The following is a 15,394-nucleotide window of genomic DNA, read 5'->3' on the forward strand; positions in this document are numbered from 1 at the left end:
CTCTGGAAGTGATTCAATACATTATCACAATTTGGGGCTAACTCAAGAGAAATAAAATTTCCACATTTCTTTCACTCATGTATGGTTTTGTAAATAGTTGCTTCGCCATGGTGGCAAGATGTTAATACCTCACCTGGTATACAGGAAGACGTGGGTTTGATCCAGACCTTGACGCCTGCTGTAAATTTGGAATTTGCATGTTCACCCCATGGTCGAGTGGATTTTTTTCTTGGTCCTTCGGCTTTTCTCTCCACATTTAGAAACACGAGTGTTTGGCTGTTATACATTTCCATCTAATTATCCACTTTGTTGAGCTATTTGTGGCCAGGTCGCTTCTGAAAAAGAGATGAATAGGTCAGTGGGCCTTACTTGGTAAAAAAACATATGTAGTTTTAGATTCTAATAAACCTGATGACCGACAACGGAATGGGGATGCCTTAATGAAGAAGTCGCTTGACCATCGCTGCAAATTATTGTTATTAATATTGTAATTTCAAATCAATTATTGAAAGAAAAAATAGACGTTTCATCTGCTCACAGGTGCACTTGTTTTCTGCCATCCATTGTCTTTGCAGGGCAGTGACACGTTCTTCCGGGTGTTTGTTCTCCCACAACAAGAAGCAGCTCGAAAGGAAGTATACGATGACATTCTGAAGTGTGCTATTTGTTTTGGTAAATATGTCTTCTCATGTTTTTTTGTATCTGCATGTATACCATGTTTTACATTTTTCTACTACGTAATTTAGTTACTCGAATTGTGTTAATGGTACAATTAATTCAAAGAGTTTTATTAATCAGAATCTCATAAAGGCTTTTGAACTACAATAGTTTTTGCAGTTCACCGGCATAAAAAAACTCCTTCATATTTATGTAGTGAGTCCAACTGAGTCGCAGACGTTATCTTGGGAGCAACACTATTTATTCCGCAACTTAACACAACATCACACAATCTACACTCGGGTCTCCAATGCCCATTTAACCACGCTACGGCAGAACTAGACACAGTTGGCTCTCCCGGCCCGGACTACAAGCTGGGTCCCGGACCGCGTGGCTAGAGGCTTCTTCTCCCCGACGTGGATCTTCACACCAGCACACGAAGAACCTCGAGCTCCAGCCCCTGGGCTGGGGCTGGCTCCGCCCTTCGCCACACCCACCTTCCAGATCTCTCGAGCTCTTTCTCGAAGGTTCCCGAGAGCTCTTTTAGACCACGTCCAGCGGCCCCCATCCACTAGTGGCCCCCCTCCAATATCATCCGGTCACGTGTCAGCAGGTCAACCAGCGTATCATGCCCCAACATAACCCTGGCTGGCTGACGCTCCCACTAGCTCCCTCACCGGAGCCCGCACCGCACACTGCTCGCGGTGCCTCCGCGCTGACCAGCACTCACCCAAGTCCCGCTAGGGCTGGTACTACACCCCGTAAGCAGGCTACACGTCAGCACATCCGCCGTGGCTTCGTAAGCCCGGCACCACACAGTGACAATCACAGTCACTACATTTATGTGAAACTATAAAGGGACTGTAATTACTATTGGAGTAATACTCTTGTCAGTGTTGACGTCAGTCATGCACTAGCCTTGTGAATTACCCTTCAACACGGAGAGGCAGAGGTGTAACCATGCCCCGATTCAAGTTGATTCACAAGTTGAAGATGCGTGCATTGCATCCTATTGAATGTTTCAAAACGGCCGCTCTTATATTTGTATCCTGTATCTGCTTCATCCTCGCCTTGTCCCGTTTATATGGGCCCAGCGGCTCTGCCTCTTAGTCTCGGCCTTGCCCTGTGTGCTGCATCCTTGTGACCTAGAGGCCAAGCCCAATGCCCGACATAACCTCAATCTTGTCTCGTCTCTCCATTTCATCAATTGTTTTCCTGCGACTCCTGCACTACATCAACTACAAAGTAACAAAAAAAAAGATTGTGCTTGCTCACCCGGGAAGAACTCAAAGTCTCAGGACTGTTTTTCAGGAGGGCCCTGCCAAGTTGTTGCTGTTGTATATTCCCAATTGAGTTATTTGTGGGTAATGATTCAGCATTGGGATGTTTGGCCAATATCAGTTACATTGTATTTTTTACTTTTGCTGTGAGAGATAACCAGAGAAAATTGAGAAAATCCACGCAGATTAGAGAAAGAGTATACAGACTCAACACAGAATGGTGCCCGATTCAGAAATCAAAGCTAGACCCTTGCTAGGAGGCGAGAGTTCCACCGCTGTGCCACCCATGGTAATCGATTGTTGTATTGAGCGTGATTACAATGTCGAATCTGACCCCTTGTGTTGGGGAGAGTTTTTACAATGACACACCTGCTAAGTACCTCGCCTGGTATACAGGAGGTTGTGGGTTCGATCTGTACCCTGACGCCTGTAATTTTGGAGTTTGCATGTTGTTCCCGTGGCTGTGTGGATTTTTGTCTGGGTTCTCCGATTTTTCTCTCCACATTTAGAAATTATCATGCGTTTAGAGCATTTGGCTGCTATAAATTCCCATGTGACAAGAAGACACTTCTTTGAGCTTTCAGCTGTGGCAGGTTCTGAAAAAGAGCTATATATCTCAATGAGTCTTACCTTGTAAAATAAATAATAACATAAAATAAATAGTTCCACTGTGCTGTTACATACTCTGCTTGATATAACGACGTTAACAGGCGAGCCGTTTTGTTTTCACAGATATTTGCAAAAAAGGAAAATGTGAAAAAGAGCTTCTTCTGACGATGGACATTGCCTTCGTGATCGACAGCTCAGATAGCATAAAACCCGAAGACTTTCTGAAGATCAAGTTCTTCTTAAGCTCTTTGCTCGACCGCTTCAGTATCTCAGACGACCCCCAGCTTGAGTTGAACAAGTCGCGCGTGGCACTTGTGCAGTACACGCCCGGAGGATTTGATGTAAGCCTGCAACTGACAGACCCCGTGAAGCTCGAGTTCAACTTCACACATTATGCAAACAAGGCGAAAATGAAAACCCACATTGAACGCATGAGGCAAATCGAAGGCACCACGGGCACTGGCCACGCCATCAAGTGGACCCTGGAGCATCTCTTTGGTAAAACGCAAAACGCTCGGAGTCACCGCGTAATTTTTGTCATCACCGACGGCGAAGCGAGGCCCTGGGACAAGGATACTCTCCACAGCGTCGTGCAGGATGCCAAGTGCAAAGAGTTTGCCATGTTTGCCATCGGCGTTGGAAAAGACATCAACCAGACCGAGCTCCATTACATTGCGAGTGAACCGATTAACCAGCACTATATCAAGATCGATAGGTACACCCAGTTGACCGAGTTCAATGTGAACAGCAGGATAAAGAGTATCCTCACGCAGTGGAAAGGTAAGCCGCGACTTTACACTGTTTATAGAGAAATGTATCTGACCTCATTTTAACGATTTGTTTCTCATTGCATTCCATAGACATTGCTGGTGATGTAATAACATATATACAATGGTATCTCAATCAGAGAGACTATGCTTGAACATTGACCTACATGGGAATTTTTAGTATGCCCAAAATGAAGCATTGTCTATTTTTAGCTTTGACACTTATGCAACAGCTCCTAGCAGGGCACGTGGAGCTTCTGTTGATGAAGTCAAATGTCGATTGAAGTTACTTGAGTAGTTCTCGACACAATTGTCAATAACAACACCACTGCGTGTGGCCTTAAAGGAAAACTACAGAATATACGAAATTGCGGGCAATGGCTCTTCTTAGCATGCAAATAGAGGGGCCAGAGAGCGAGAGATAGAGTGAAACGTCACAGTACTCGAATTATAATTCTTGTGGGTCTACTTTCCAACACACTGGTGTGCTAAACTAGTAACTAATCAGCACGTTTTGTTTACATGACAAACCTTACTGATTGGCTGTGTCGGGTGGTGGTGGGTTAGCGACACATTTATATTTACGCAATCTAACCCAAAAACCTTTATTTTGAGATAGAGCAGGTAATAAGGGTTGGAGTCTGCACTAAATATCATGGAGCCTGATGAGAATACAAAAATAAAAATACCTGATCATCAGTTTTAGACTGGCACGTTAATAATTCCCTTTTAGTAGATACCAAATAAAAGTATATCCATCACTTTGGATGTTCTGACGTGAGACGAAGTGATGTTAGTTTCAAGTTCCGGATTAGCATTGTCCTTTCTCACAGCATGATGCTGACAGCACACAATATAATTGAGAAACAAGAGAGGACAAATCCGTATATTTTATGAAAGAATAACGGTCTATTTCTGTGTGCTTGCTTTAATGTGTGCATCTTGTCACTCGCAGATAAAACTTTGATCTACCCATCGGATAAAAGCAAGTGCAGTCGGTAAGTGATGGAGAGATGGGAAGGAGGGAGGGTGGTAGATGTAAGAAACAAAACTGCATTGAAGAGAAAGGGATGTAACATGGAAGTGAGAAGGGGAAAGATTTATGAGGAAATAAAAAAATAGAGAAAAACGACGCTCATTTGCTCTTTTTCTCGGAGGGCCCTGCCAGGTTTTCACAGTAGGGGGCAATGTTGCTGCTACTGGTAGTGTGTGATACCAGTCGAGTATTTTGCGGGTGGTGTTTCAGCATCGCGATGTTTGGCCAATATCAGTTACATTGTACGGTTGAAACCAGAGAAACCCCACGCAGAACAGGGAGGACAACATAGAACCTTCACACAGAATGGCGTCCGAATTGGGAATCGAGCCCAAGTCCCCTTCTTGATGTGAGGCGCGGATGTCACCACGGCGCCACATACAGACAGAGCAGAATGAGCAGAAAGGATGGAGGCGGGGAAGTGAGAGACGGGAACACATGAGAAGGCGGGACTAATTAGAGTTGGGAAAAAAGAGTTGAATATGAATAGCGAGCACGGTGAGTGTGAAACAGATGTGGACCACCACACCCTAATATGCGAGGTAGGACCCGGCCGATCCTGTGCAGGCCAACTACTAAACCTCACACAGCACATCGAAGATGGTTACCAACAGAAGGTGACCACAGCCACAGCGTTTGTTGATCTGTCTGCTGCACATGACACTGTTCAACACCAAATGTTGATCCACAAACTATATCTCATAACTGGCAACCTAGACCTTAGCCAGACCATCCATAGCCTTCTGGAACTAAACAGGCAGAAAAGTAGATGGCGTTCTCAAAAGAATGGCTTAATCACAAGGCAGTGTGCTCGCCCCACTTTTATTCAATATCTACACCAATTATCAGCCACTGACTTCTGAATGTCAGCGGTTCATCTCTGCTAACGACATCTGTATTACCACACAGCAGATAAATTGCGAGAACGCAGAGAAGATCCCGGAGAGGGCACTAAACGAAATGTCAAGATGCTATATAAATAATCATCTCAAACCCAACCCAAATCTGTGCCTTCCACCTGAGAAACTGGGATGCAGAGTGACACCTGAATGTCACCCGGGGAGACCAGAGCCTCGAACACCAGAGTCACCCAGTATACCTTGGGGTAACATTGGATCATATACTCAGCTACAAAAACACTTTAAATACCAAAGCCAAGGCCAACACAACATATTCTGCGAAAGCTCGCAAATTCAAAGTGGGGAGCACATTCATCCACTCTACGCACCACTGCCTTAGCAATTTGTCTCTCTGTGGCTGAATATGCATGCTCTACCTGTAAACATCTCGACACCGCCCTAAATTGCACGTGCAGAATCATATCAGGATGCCTGAGAGCCACCCCTGTTCTCTGCTTATATGTGTGGTGACGTATATTGAGTCACTATGGCGTCAACTGTTGGAAGAAAGGTGGTATTGTACATGTTAGCGTCTCTCTCTGGCATCAGTGTGTGCATGGCATAGAAGCGGGCCCTAGCGGGCATGCTTCGGGTGACGGCCAGAGAGAGGGCACTTATATATATAGAACAGTCTGGGTGAACCCGAGAGGACACGTGACCAGGAGAGGGTAGCAAGTTGGGCCAAGGGGTTGCGAGAGAGACACGCAACATAAGGCCCAGAACCTTCTAGCAAAGCCAGGCCACGTTCAGCGGGCTGTCTCTGGGAATGGAACCCGCCGAGCTACGTCGTCGGTCTTCACGCACGGCATCGTGGACCAGGCAGGGTGTTAACTGATCTGATCCGAGTGTGTCTTGACCCGTGGTGGTTACTACCATATAGTATCCCGTCGAGTAGTTATGTAGTTCCCGTGGTGGTCACCACCTTATGTCGTTATACCGTGAACGTTATATCTAATTACCCCGTTGTATTCAGAATAAACGTGTTGCCTCCAAGTTCGAGTGCGCGCCTCTGTGGAACCCACTACATATGCACTATCTGGCGCCCCCTAACATCAAGAGGAGAGTAGCAGGTGACCAAGACCAGCAAATCCTAGAGGGGGACGTCCATAATCCGCTGCATGGCCATCAGCCAGCACACCGTGTCTGTCATTGAGAAGCAGCTTCTTGTGCTCCACTGTACCACTGACCACATGGCTGGAATCTGACATAACTTCCCTCTGGCAAAAAGAAAACTGCTGAATGGAGCTGGTGAGAAATCATCCCCAGTGAGGAACTCGCATCTGGCTCCAATTCCAAATGGCTCACATGGCAGAGCCTAAACAGATTGAGAGTGGGTTTCGGCAGATGCAACTCTCTCGTGAAATCATGGGACTTCTGCACAATCTAACAATGCGCTTGTCAGGAGAAGCAAACCATGAATCGTCTCCTTAGATGCCCTGCAGCACCACAATGCTCTCCTCAAGATTTGGCAATGCCAACACCAGAAGCGGTGGCCTATGCAGAATATTGGGCAAAAACTATATAGGTTGGACAGGAGACGACGAAGATGACTTCAGTGAGCTATCATTTGTAATAGCCAGGTTGCTTCTGAAAAATATTTACATAGCTCAGTGGGCTTTACCTAGTAAAATAAAATAGTTCTAAGTTTATCGGTGCTTCTGCCATTGGGGGACTGCCTTGACGGGCAGCTGAAGCTCATGAGCTCTGTAGACCCGGAGTGGCTCTACTGCATCGAGGAACCTATAGCAGTGAGGTACTCGGTGAGAGGCAAGACAAAATGTGCCCCCTTCAACCTGACACTGACCAACGTCGTGAAGTATGGTCCAAGCGTCCCCACGACCAATATCTAAATAATAGCAACGGATAGGTGGGTGAAGAAGCATGATATGTTAAAAAAAATCAATGCCTTCTGCATCTGACCATAACTACGCACATAACGTTGTTGAACTTGAAGAGAAATTGGCGAAAATAAGCTGGAGTGTCACGAACATTGATACGTATGATGATTGATCAATTCCCATGACTAATTCTGCTCATTTGACTTCCCCAGTAGCATACAAAGGGACCAATCGTCAGACACCTCAGGTAATGCAAAATCTAACCTACTTGCACAATTGAACTGTCAAATGTAAACACGTACAGCAGTGGGTGCTTGAACACATGAATAATTATCGCAGCGCAGGTGCAAGATTTGTAAAGTTGCAGAGTGGTATCAACGGCAGTGGTTGCGATGACCTCCTTGATCTTTACAGCCACTTATATTTGTTCTTGTCAAGACAACGACTTTCCAGAGGTTTCAGGGAGTGATAGGCCAGTCATTCCCAATCTCAGCCTGCACGCTAGCAATACTCTCTATGGAACTCTCACACCGTATATAGCCAACCGTGCTAATCGGAGGTGCACTATAGTTGAAGCATTCACGTATTTTTCTATAAACAACTGGAGAAAAACAAATTTTCTCACTACAGCGTATCATTTTCATGGGCCAGTGGCTATAGCTGGCATTGATGCCTCAGCTTCTTGACATGGATCTCTATTGGCTACTTGCTTGATAGAAAGGGAATGATTTCACCCACATTTTGACCAAGATTATGTTTCACCCGCCGATAACATTTGCCACTCATTAAGGTAATCAGAGGAATTGTGGGTAATATTGTGAGAGTTCATTATTTTTTACATCTACTGCTGGTGGAAGGGACTGCATTCGAGGAAACTCCAGAATGCATTTGTCCTACTTGTCCACGTTGATGAACATATGTTTTGGAAGAGGTGGGCATTCCCATACTTTATCTAACCACACAAAACCTACCGATAGACTGCAGGGAACCCATTTAGACTGCTGGGTGGACAGGGGTGGAGGCACCCGGATTGCGAGTCCAGTGCCCAACCGTGACACCACGACTGCTCCCTGAAGAGTTCTGCTGTAAATGTGGCATTTTTCAGGATGGTGACGTGTTTGTGTTGTAAGCTCCGTGAAATGTCTTATTTTTATATTAAACGTTCTGAATGTGTTATAAAACTATTATTCACCAAAATGAAACCTATTGATTGAATGTCGCACTACAGTTGCATTATCGTATCGCTATAATAAAAGTACATTATATTTTTATATACGTTTATACAAAATACATACATATGTTTTTAAATGCCCCGATGCTATTAAGGAGTAAAGTCGCCTTAATTAATTAGTTATATGTTATGTTTTGTAGGTGCCTTGGGCAAGAGTAAACTATTAGCTGCAGTCATCAGAGATGTTAACCACACCAGCTTAGTCTTGGAATGGAATGCACCAGACCCAGGCGAATTTCTGGTAACTGTGACGGACAAGGAGACTGGAGACGTGCCGTTCAGGGAAATGACGAATTCCACGACAGCCAATGTGATGGGTTTGACGAGCTGTCATGATTATTTGATACAAATCCAGTCGGTCAACAGCGGAACTCCAGGATTTAGTTACACGGGCAGCCACAGAACACGTGAGTACAAAGTAACATTCAGCACCCCAACATGAGATGCCCACTCATGTCCAAACTTTTTGGTCAATAGCCATAACTGTATCCATAACCGTCTCTACATTATAAGGTTTTCTGCCAGAGCTAAAATAATCATACAATGTATGTATGTATGTTTCACTTATTTCGCACCGTGCGTAGCCAACCGCGGTTATCGGAGGTGCGGGGGAAGGAAACTAAACACATAAAGCAGTTCAAAATAAATTAGTTTTCAATTTAGATGATTTAAAAGTGCATAGCTCCGGTGGCTTCCTAATATCGGAAGGGAGAACGTTCCAGACGGCTGCAGAAACGTATCTGAAAGCGCACGTTGCTCTAACCGTCATTGTTCAATGGCCAGTCAAAGCCGCTGCGAGGATGACCGGATTTCGTGTGATGATTTATGCTCCTTGACGTGATAGATTATGCTCCTTGTATTGCCCTGAGATATCCGTTAGGGCCATCCAAGTTCACTTTCCCTAGAGGTGATCACTGCTATGGTGGTCCGCCACAACTATTGTGAGAGGAGCTACAGCCGGGCTCGCCGCTTTGGGCCGGTTTGTGTGCAGGCGCGGCTCCTCCGTCCTCGGTGTGGACGACCGTGATCAGCAACAGCAGCGTGGCGCTTAGCTGGACTCCGCCCCTGCATGCCGTGCCCACCTCCTACAGCGTGCACATCAACACGCTGCCCTACGGCGATAAAAAGTGCTTCTCGGTCGATGTGGAGCAAACGCGGTATGTTTTTACCGGAATCGCGTCTGATGCTGTCTACAGCGTCGGAGTGAGCGCCTTCTGCGGCACACAGCAAAGCGTGACCGTCAACCTGCAAATCAAAACAGGTGCGTTCTTCAGGAGGGGTTAATCAAACCTGTTTTGTCCACTTTGCTGTAACACAACGGAAGTAGTGGCATGCGACGTTAACAAACACAGCTACGATATCATTTCAGAAATTGCTCATTTTATAACAAGTGTTGCCAGTTAAGTTGCTAAAGAAGCATCTGCCCTCATATTAGGCACTGGTTCTGGCTGCTGCCTTGCCACTTGTGTATGGTTTCCCGCACCTCTGACTCATAATGGAAACTGCGTGTGTTCCAAACTTCGGTATTTAATGATTTTATATACAATCCTGTACCGTTTACGGGATAGGTTATTTCTTTCTGTCATTGAAAGGAGAGCACTTGCCCGTTTCAAATTACTCCGTAACGTGACTAATGGGCACTGCTGAACAATCAAAGGTGTTCCTCATCTGGGAACCAACGGTGAGGGGTAGATTTGTCATCCTGGGCTCTTGAGGTTTTGGGTGCCGTAGAGATTCATCACCGTCCACCGTGCACCTCATGGTGCCTTCACACTCTTTTTGACCTCATTCAGACGTGTGTTCCTTGACCGTGGACAAAGGCAGCTGCCACGAGTTCAAGATGAGATGGTTTTTCTACGCCCACTTCCAAGTGTGTGCCCGTTTCTGGTACGGGGGCTGTGGAGGAAACGGCAACAACTTCATGAGCCGTGAGGAGTGTGAGATGACCTGTAAGACCAGAGGTAAGGGTTCACGAGAGCCATTGTGCGGTCAAACAGCACAGCGGAGCGCACAACACTTAGCATGTTAGTCACGATCCAAAACAAGCAAAGCAATTTCTCAACGTTTTAACTCCGTGGGAATTATGGCCACGGAAACTCCTGCAAGCCAAGGTGAAAACGTATTGAGTGGGGTTGTGCAGCATGGGTGTAATTGGGCTTGATACTGTGACTTGGGTCCTGACTATATTCCAATCCGTAGCTGATCTGATATAATGGATCTGATCCACTGTGTATACTTAAAACAGATGAAGGGTATACGGAAATTGGGCCTTAGGGACACTTTTAGTATTTTGTGGCTCTGGTGGCCTGTAGCTATTGTGTACATGTACCTGTTGGAAGTTGATGAATGTGATTACTCTCATCGAGAACGAACCATGCTTATAATGTTTTATAACCGTATTGTAATTATACCAGAAATGTCGTAGCGTATTTGAGTGATTGCTATTAAACAAATTGTATTATTTCTGTTTGTCTTTTAGGCAGTTCTGACATGACCTTACCTGTGGGTGACATCATGCAGCATGTGAATGTGAAAAGCCTGTCGTGAGTGGTGCTCTGGGAAAGGAGACTCACATTGAAGAAGTGGTGCTAAACTAACAGAAAACCATCTTTCATACACATTCATTATATCGTTTAAGTATATTGTACTCCAATGTTGATCGTATATATTTCAAATCATGTATATTGATGTCATTACAGTTTGCATCCCATTAGGCAGCAAAAAACAGAAATATAATATCAATGTTTGTTCCCGATAACGATTTGAATTCCTTCATTGCTTGCACCCAACTTTTGCAACTCACAAGTAAGTACCGTACTCACTGCACATACCGCGCCATCGTGCACTCACTCTCACCTGCCTCTCCCCTCTCCACTCCCAAAGCCGTAGCGACTACATCGGTAACCTAGGCCTCAGCCAGTGTACTTAGGCCGTGGTGGCGAGATGTTAACTGCCTCGCCTGGTATACAGGAGGTCGTGGATGAATCCCGACCCTGACGCCTGCTGTATATTTGCAGTTTGCATGTCTCTCCCTGTGGTCGCGTGGATTTTTCTTCGGGTCCTCTGGTTTTTCCCTTCACATTTAGAATCAACAAGCGTTCAGAGTATTTAGCTGCTATACATTTCCACGTGACAAGCCACTTAGTTTAGCTATCATTTGTGGCCAGGGCACTTTTGAAATTGAGCAATGTAGCTCAGTGGGCCTTACCTGGTCAAATAAAAAATAGTTTAGTTTACGAGCTCCCTGTCCGAGTATGGTGCTAAACACTTACCTGCCGCAGGCTTTACCACGTGTTTGGACACCGTTCTCAGTCGGGGCAAGTGCAGCAAAGTATAACGTTGTGTCAGGCGTCCCTCGCGTAACGCGTTTGCTCCCCCCCCGCCTCCATAGCGCGAATTCACAGTTATGTGATTCATATTTAAGGGACAAACTTCACGCTTACGCTATGCGTTTTACAGTCACAAAAGTAAAATAAAACATAAAAAAAAATTATAATGAAAGTTCTAAGTTAAAAACTGTCGGAAAGACAGCGTCCCAATGATCATCGCTAAGCTTGGCAGCGTATTTTTAATATGGGTGGGAGGAGCAGAACGCCTTGACATTGGCGTTTACATATCAACAGCTGAGCTATTAACATTAAGTAACTAGGTATACACTACACCTGAGGACGGCTGCTTATTGTTGTGGCCGAAACATCGTGATAATTTTATTGTATTATTTTATTATTTCCCTTCTACGTGACTTTACCGAAAGAACCAATAATATGAATCCCTGCAGTCACGAAAGCTTTAAATCGAAATAAAAGAAAACTAATATTTCGCAGGTTAACCAACCAAAATCTCAATCTGATGGCTTAGCCATTTTAGATCTGAGTAGAAGCAGCCCACGGAAGCGTTCAAAAAGCCCTGAAGTTACTCCTTATTAAGTAATATTTGTAAGTATTAATCTTTAGAATCTTAATTAGTATTTGTCAATAAACTCCTTTTTAAGCAATTGCTGTATTGTTAATAATATTAAGTACTAAATGTATACCTATTTTATAAAACCAGGGCTAAAATAATTAAATGAAGCTTACATTTTCTTCGGTAACGCACCTATCCATATAAATAGGTTTTGTACAGCGCGCTTCGGCTTAGGCGCTGTTTTTCAGGAACGCACGTCGCGCGTTATGCGAGGACGCCTGTTAATGCACGCTGCCCGCCTTCACCGACCCACGCTGATCAACGTTGTGAAGTGTGGCCAATCCGCATGGCGTGGGGAATCACTCATCCAGCAGTGGATTGAGAAAATCAGTCCTGCACGTGAGGGTGCCTATATGTTTAGGATGAGATGTGATGTAACGCGAGTCGCTTATTGTATGTTCGTAAAGTGCTCTAAGATGCCCCGGTGTGAAGGAGGGCGCTGTGTAAAAAAAAAAAATCGCGACACAAATCGGACATCACATATACACACACCACACAAACACACAACTTACAAACCCACAGACGCAGACAAACCGCTTTACACCAGTCACAAGCACACAAGAACTTACAGCTCTTATCTTGCCAATGCACGGTGCTCGTCGTGCGGTCTTGGGGGCGAGTGCTCGTGCCCTGGCATCCTCTTAAATCTAGAAGGTAAGATGTGACGCGAGCTGAAGGATATACGGTGCCAAGGCGTGAGTGGAATAAAGACGGGGTTACGTCTTCGAGGCAAGGTGACGCTGGACGGTGCAAATGTGTGGCGGCCTCGGTGAAATGGACACGGGTAAAAAAAATCGATGCCTCCCACAGTCAACTGACAACCCGTCCATGCCTCTGTTTAACTCCATGCTCAGGAGCCTTGACTTATGGCAAACTGTATTCCCATATATTGTCTTATATGCTGCTCATACTGCATTTCAGCCTCGCCTTATCCTGGTCAAATACCCCCCTTATTATTATGAGGGTATCCCAACCTTTGCATTCTTTCCAGTGTACTGCTCCGATAAAACGTCTTGAGAGCAAATCGACCAAATCACTCTGAATGAAGATTACCTTTTCAGATCTCAGGACCTGATTGGTACTTGGATGGGAAACTGCCTGCGAATACGAGGTGTTATATGCTTTTTACGGATATGTGTGGGTTTTCTCCAGGTGCTCTGGTTTATCTCCCACATGCTGCGCATAATCCCACTCGTTAAGAGAATTGATGAATGCAAGACTGAATAAAGATTAGTGGCTTAATGAGGCTTTCCTGGGAAAATAAAGGGAAAATATTAGATAAGGGCTAGCTTCAGTCTCGCATGAGAAAACCTTGCATACTTAAAGGAAAAGCCTCAATGCCAGCACGTGTTATAACTTATATTATTATGAAGCTTGTTTACCCAGGAAAGCCTCATTAAGTCTCAACACTTAATTAGGAAGGAGGCAAAGTTATGATTAATCCCATTGAGTAATTTGCAGGTACATTTTCAGTCTTTGGATATTTACCCAATACCAGATACATTGTATGAGTTTTTTGCTATGGAAGGGAACTAACTGGAGACCCTGGAGGAAGGCCCATGCAGAACAGGGGGGGGGGGGGGACATACAACCTCCACATAGAAAGGTGCCGGATTTGTGAATCAAACCCAGGCGCTTGTTGATGTGAGGCACGCGTGCCATCACCGCGCCATCCTGCCACATATCACACTTGAGACAGAGGCCAGTGAACCCTATTGACTGTGCAAGTGTTTCTGCTTTAGCAACATTTATTCATTATTAAAATAATAAATACAATTTAATAAATATCCACGCAAGTATGTCTCGTCTGAATATGCATCTTACGGTGTTTCAGTTAAAACCGCATTTTTTCTCCTTCCTCTGCACCTCCGATTAGCATGGTTGGCTACGTACGGTGGTAAAGAAGTTCTACAAATATGTGTCGTAGGTCTCTTCTACTCGAGGCTTTGTGTAGGCCTCGGCAAGGTAAGGTAGTTTACCCTTTTTACCGAGTAAAAGGGTAAAGGTAAAGGGTAACGATGTCTACATGCCAAGGGGTAAGGTAAAGGGTCGGGTAAAGGTAGCTCGGAAGAATTACCCGGTAGGGTAAAGATAGCGCAAAGTATTACCCGGTAAATACGGCACCTTGTTTACCGCTAAAAGCTCCGTCGCGCAGTCCGTGGCCTCCATATAATAAGTAATATTAAAACAAACGTTATTAAAAACACGCTTTTATGAAATGTACGAGTAATGGCAGAACTCCACGACTCCAGGAAGTGGCCCCGAAGCTTGCCATAACGTCAGGGACCGTGGTGATTTACAGCCAACGTCAGTTGAGCGTGGACAATTAGACCCAAGCCGAAACATAACATAACAAAGATTGTTTAAAAAGCTATAGATTTTTTTATGATAGAATATAAAATTGTCATCAGTATGACCTAAGTATACCAAGTTTGCAGTCGATACCACATTAGGAAGTGGGTTAAAATCGAGTTACAAGATTTGAGGATACAACAACAACAATGACAACAGACAGAGTGAGTTAAAAGAAAGCGTGTAAAATTGGAATAATCAAGAGTATTCTATATGATTAAAGCGCTCTACCTAGCATTTACCGTTATAAACCTTGTTCATGTGTAGTAGTTCTCTAGTAATTACCCTGTAATCGGGTAATTTGTATGAGGTAAGGGTAAGCTCGTTGCTTTTTACCTTACCTGCTAAAGGGTAAAAGGTAGGGTAGAGTGATTGTATTGTGGTAAGGTAAAAGGTAGGGTAAAGGTAGGCTCGTTTTTACCTTTTAACTTTTACCTTGCTGATGCCTAGCTTTGTGTGTGCGGGCGGCGTGCGTTGCGCACACACTCAGTCGGAGACTAGGTAGTCGCAGGAGGCACTGTCCTTCCTTTTTAAATCCTTTATATTAAGTTCGCTCGCTTGCTTGCGTGCTTGCGTGCTTGCTTGCTTGCTTACGACCGTGCAAACCTTTCGGTCGTTTTTTAACCCACTTCCCGTGATCCAATCCAGCTGACATTTTGCACACAGACTCGTTGTGCGTGACAATTAATGTTCGTGACATTTTTTTTCCAAAATTTTACACTGTTTAGGGAAAACAAATTAAATATTTAATTACCAATTGTT

At 44.7% G+C, this 15,394-nt stretch overlaps 1 protein-coding gene across 1 annotated transcript in view; it reads left to right on the plus strand.

Annotated features, from left to right (window-relative positions):
* The window catches only part of LOC133345823 (collagen alpha-3(VI) chain-like), a 100,625-nt gene extending 86,556 nt beyond the window's left edge, over positions 1–14,069 (plus strand). The window contains exons 28-35 of the mRNA XM_061556835.1: positions 576–672; positions 2,670–3,326; positions 4,269–4,311; positions 7,299–7,333; positions 8,458–8,724; positions 9,309–9,578; positions 10,111–10,278; positions 10,797–14,069. Coding sequence (XP_061412819.1) covers positions 576–672; positions 2,670–3,326; positions 4,269–4,311; positions 7,299–7,333; positions 8,458–8,724; positions 9,309–9,578; positions 10,111–10,278; positions 10,797–10,864 — 1,605 coding nt within the window. The 3' untranslated portion in view covers positions 10,865–14,069. The remainder of the gene's footprint in view (positions 1–575; positions 673–2,669; positions 3,327–4,268; positions 4,312–7,298; positions 7,334–8,457; positions 8,725–9,308; positions 9,579–10,110; positions 10,279–10,796) is intronic.
* The last annotated feature ends 1,325 nt before the right edge of the window (positions 14,070–15,394 follow it).

The sequence above is a fragment of the Lethenteron reissneri genome, chromosome 23 (genome assembly GCF_015708825.2).
Source record: "Lethenteron reissneri isolate LAM-NWPU_2019-01 chromosome 23, ASM1570882v1, whole genome shotgun sequence".
Lineage (NCBI taxonomy): Eukaryota > Metazoa > Chordata > Hyperoartia > Petromyzontiformes > Petromyzontidae > Lethenteron > Lethenteron reissneri.